The 5000-nt window shown below is 41.0% G+C and overlaps 2 protein-coding genes across 2 annotated transcripts in view; both read right to left on the minus strand.

The window, feature by feature from the left end:
- Positions 1–948, minus strand: part of LOC135108663 (probable glutamate receptor) — a 3791-nt gene extending 2843 nt beyond the window's left edge. Inside the window, exons 1-2 of the mRNA XM_064019822.1 lie at positions 759–948; positions 1–79 (exon numbers count right to left, since the gene is read on the minus strand). The exon at positions 1–79 is cut by the window's left edge and continues 158 nt beyond it. Of these exons, the coding sequence (XP_063875892.1) occupies positions 1–79; positions 759–887 (208 nt within the window). The 5' untranslated portion in view covers positions 888–948. The remainder of the gene's footprint in view (positions 80–758) is intronic.
- Positions 949–2399: 1451 nt separating this feature from the next.
- LOC135108664 (uncharacterized) lies at positions 2400–4802 on the minus strand. The gene is made up of 5 exons (XM_064019823.1): positions 4385–4802; positions 3773–3916; positions 3510–3682; positions 2944–3084; positions 2400–2770 (listed from the first exon to the last, which is right to left on the minus strand). The coding sequence occupies exons 1-5, from the start codon at positions 4597–4599 to the stop codon at positions 2520–2522; spliced, it is 924 nt and encodes a 307-aa protein (XP_063875893.1). The 5' UTR covers positions 4600–4802; the 3' UTR covers positions 2400–2519.
- Positions 4803–5000: the final 198 nt, after the last annotated feature.

The raw sequence follows: 5000 nt of genomic DNA on the forward strand, positions 1-5000 counted from the left end.
CTGTGAGATGAGCTATGAAGGAAGACCGGAAGGCCGCCACGATCACCATGGTGTACACCAGCCACCAGCCCACCAGCATCTGCAAGGCAAGAGATGCTAGACAAGTGAAGCTTCATCTGAAATAATGAAACGATGCACTAGGTTGAAAGTGAAGGAATTACGAGTATAGTCCGTTACCAGCAAATACTCATTGTCTAATCTACTTAGTAAACCAAATAAATTTTCCAGTAAGAAATAATGGAAACACGTCCGATCCGTTCCATCAACCAAAAAAAATGATCATATAAAAGTCATTTTATATGCAATCATATATACAAATTACTGCCCCCATCAAAAAGAAAGAAAAAAAAAGATCATGCAGGCGCCTCTTACATGCATCTCGATGATCTCTGCCTCATCTATAACTATCTTTTTAGTACTTTCATTTAAAGGCTTCCTCAAAATGCTGAAAACATTAAGGAGATTGTGACCGTGGCCGAGGGTACCCGGACACAAGTAAAGAGGTCGGCTGACGCAGATACCAAACGGAAAAAGGCAAGCGGAGCATCCGCAACGTCTCACTCCGTCTTTATACCTCAAACTCCGCCCTGATACCCTGATTAGGCAATGTTATATTGCCACGCCTATAGGCGGGTCAAGTGGATGAGAGAGAGAGAGAGAGAGAGAGAGAGAGAGAGAGAGAGAGAGAGAGAGAGAGAGAGAGAGAGAGAGAGAGAGAGAGAGAGAGAGAGAGAGAGAGAGAGAGAGAGAGATATTACCTGTCCTGAAACAGTAACCGAAGGCTCCCGAGGCGGCTGTTCAAGCAGGGCGCCCCAGCCATACAGGAACACCGAGATGAAGGAGGCGCCTCGTTGTCCCGTGACACGACCCCATGCCAGCTGCAGCATCCACAGTGTGACACCCCACACCGCAACCCCCACCGCCACGCTCACCCACACCTCGCCTGCAGGTTACATACAATACTGGTGTGCGAGCCAAACACCACATCACACCAAGCCACATAACTGATATGATATAGACATACCAAAAAACAAACAAAGAAAAAAAAAAAAAAAAAGCAAAAAGGTACGCATCACATCCAGCCATAAAACAAGTCATATCACTCCCGGCCAAAGTATATCATTATGTTTTGCTTTATAAGTTTAGTAGTTTCCACGACTGTAACAGTTATAGTATCGAATTGAGAAATCTTTTGTCATATCCCGGGCCAGAGTTTGACACTTAGAAAACCCCTAAGACTTTTACTAGAGACTATCGGATATAGTCAAATTGAGGCGTGAAACGTTTGAAAATACGAGGAAGTCTAAGAAGAGTACGATTCAGAACGAAACAAGACCCAGATCCACGTACCAGAGAATGGCCTGACGAGAGCCATGGAGTGGGGAAGTGGGGACGGTTTAAGGGACACGAGTTTCATTGGGTCTGCTGGATAGGCTCTGATGGGTTCCAGATACTTGTTCCGCTCGGGAGTTGGACCTGCCGAGGTGCTCACGTCGCTCTCCTCTCGCTGCAGCTGTCCCATCATGCCGCTGAATTTGCCTTCCCTCTCGATGCCCCAGGACCCGGTGGGCTCAGCATGGATTAAATACCTGTTGATGGGTAACATTTCTCTCTCTCTCTCTCTCTCTCTCTCTCTCTCTCTCTCTCTCTCTCTCTCTCTCTCTCTCTCTCTCTCTCTCTCTCTCTCTCTCTCTGTGTGTGTGTGTGTGTGTGTGTGTGTGTGTGTGTGTGTGTGTGTGTGTGTGTGTGTGTGTGTGTGTGTGTGTGTATTTAACCAGTTCCATGTATGTTGTAATAAGAAAAGAGCTGTAATCGTGCTGTCTAATTTCTACATCGATTACTGTAAACCAATATGGTCTGAAAGTAGAGACAAGTAGTTACTGGGATGCCATAATAAATTTTTTGGCAATTATTATTTTGATATATATTTATGATTTACGATTTACATAATAGTGTTAGTAGCGATGTTAGTAAATTTGCGAACGACACATAGATAAGTAGGTTAATTAAGTCGAATTCGGACCCAGTCGAATTACAAGAATGATATAGGACTGTCAGAATTAATACAAAGGAAGATGTCTACCAAGATATAATGGATGATGAGAGGTACTCCTTACGAAAGAAGATTGAAGCTTTTATATTTATATTACTTAGAACAACATAGGTTAAGAGAGAATCTGATAGAGATCTTTAAGTGGTATAGAAAATATAACAAAGGTAACATAAGCAAAATTCTCAGAGTCTGTAACTAGGATAGAACAAGAAATAATGAATATAAGCTTGATAAAGGTAGATAAAAAAAAGAAAAAAAAAAAAAGAAAAGGAGTCGAAAATTGGTTTTTAAATGAAGTGGTAGATGAATGGAATAGAATCAATTATCAAATTGTTAGTACTGAATCATTAGGGAGCTTTAAATGAAAATCAGACAAATTTACAGATGAAGATGATAAGTGGAAACAGGTTGTATATTTCATTCAGGGACTGCCACGTGAAGGCCTGACAGTTTCTCTCAGCTTGCCTTACTTCCTTATGTTCTTATGTTTACACACCACTGTCCACTCCACTCCACTCCAGTCCACTAATAAAAACATACTGAATGCGTACGTAAAGTTTAATTTTGAGGAGAGTACGTTCAAGGTCCGCGCGTCCAAGGAATCCCTCAAGGTAATGGTGGAGCCTGGCGAGCCACTGCCGTTGCTGAAGTCGATGAAGGGAAACCAGGAACAAGCCACTATCCGCAGCGTGTGGCCCTGGAAGTCCTGAAACTGGTCTGAGGAAGAAAAGAAAAAAAAAATAGTAAACGATTCAATCTGATCTTTCATCTCTCTCTCTCTCTCTCTCTCTCTCCCTCTCTCTCTCTCTCTCTCTCTCTCTCTCTCTCTCTCTCTCTCTCTCTGGGAAACGGAATATTTGTTTCATTATAAGAAAAAATTTTGGGCTTACTGGGAAAAGGCTCAAGAGCTTGTTGTTTCTGAAGCGCCATTATGTTTCCATGGAAGAGCAGAGAAACGCTGAGTTTTCCTGAGTTGCAGTACAGACAGCGGCTGTACAAGGAGACCTGTTGGCTCGCCGGAGATGTGCCATCTGCTTTATATACAAAACATCCCAAGAATTAATAAAAAAAAAAATAATCCCCTTAAGTTATGCATATTGTAACTTGGAAAACACCCAACCCACCTGTATATATATATATATATATATATATATATATATATATATATATATATATATATATATATATATATATATATATATATATATATATATATATATATATATATATATATATATATATATATTGTTATGTAGAGAGCCTAGTGGCAGGAGTGAACTAGAGTGCGACACATCAATTAGCTTTATGTAATTATGTCACTAATCTGCAAGTTTCCCTTTCATTTTCTGCAGGACTTTCGTGGTCCTTATCTGAACTGTTACTACAGAAGTTAGAACATGCTCGTGTTGGTCCTCCTGACCACTACCACAAGACCGGAAACCACTGAATTGCACACCTTGGTCTAATGTCAGGTTGCTGTTGTCTGACTTGTCGGGAAGAGCCAGATAGAAGATGCGGACCGTGTTGCGGAAACTTGGATGAAGGAGAACAGCCTCCACACTATTATTGTTGCCTACCGTCCAAACCCACATCTCCGACAGCTTCGACATTCCTGCCTGCTCAAGCAACCTGTTTGGACAATGCAATATGAAACACAATCTGTTAGTGATGAATGAGGCCTGACGCTCTGGTCTTAACTGAAGGTGGGTGTTACCTTACCCAAGAACTGGACCTGTGGTGTCGCTGTTGCCGATATGGAGGACAAGTGCCCGACATGTAGTGCTGGAGTCGCCTTGTAATGCCTGGGAAAGCTGGTCGGGTGACGCTGAATCATCCATCATCACACTGTTAGCCAGGATCTGCCTGATACAGAGGATGAAACCAGTAGCATAGCACAGCAAATGGTAACATAAGAATCAAAGGAAATTACAAAGGTCTTTCGGCTTATGCACTGAAATATCTGTATACTTAGTACCATTTGACAGCACTGGTAAACCTATCTAACCGTTTCCAAGCCTTAGAAAATTTTTGTCTGTACAGTAATACTGCAAGATTAGTAAGCATATTCCGCTCGTAAATCTTTTGTAGATTAATTAATTTCGGAATCTATTTTTTTTATCAAATAATCCGTATTTTGGGTGGTTTAATTTGTTCACTCACTCAAACTTAACCTCATAATTTCCACAGACTCTCTCTCTCTCTCTCTCTCTCTCTCTCTCTCTGCAGTAATTTCATAACTTAGGAAGCTCATATGACCGCTGCTGCCACAACCCCATGACTGAATAACGTTACTAAACCTTAAAGGCAAAAGAACAAATCATGTCAGCTTACCTTCTAACAGTTGAGAGTATGGGCGAGTTGGGTTGTGTGCTCAGGAAGACGAGATAGCAAAGAGGAATATGTGTCTTTACCATCTGGCTAATTGCGCTTCCCATCTGCTCGGCGTCCAAGAGTTCCTCAACCAGCTGACCTGTGCTGAGCGTGGAAGCCTCCAGCAGGACCACAGCCGTCATAACCATAGAAACGATCAGGTGAAGTAGGAACATTCTAGAGATTAATGTTGTGAGTCATCAGGTAGTACAAAGGATCGCTAGGTAAATAATTGTATCGTGTATTTATCATTATTATTACTATCATTATCATCGTCATCGTTATCTTTATCACCATCATTATTATCGCCATCATGATTATCTTTATCACTCTTATCATTATCAACATCGCCATCTTTATCTACATCACTATCATCATTATAATCGTCACCATTATCCCGCTCATCATCATTATCACCATTATCATTATCTTTATCACCGTCATAATTATCATCATTATAATCATCACCATTATCCCGATCATTATCATCATTATCACCATTATCATTATCTTTATCACCGTCATAATTTTTACCACCATCATTATCTTTTATCACAGTCATCATTATCACCACCAT

This window comes from Scylla paramamosain, chromosome 17 (assembly GCF_035594125.1).
Source record: "Scylla paramamosain isolate STU-SP2022 chromosome 17, ASM3559412v1, whole genome shotgun sequence".
Taxonomy (NCBI): Eukaryota; Metazoa; Arthropoda; class Malacostraca; order Decapoda; family Portunidae; genus Scylla; species Scylla paramamosain.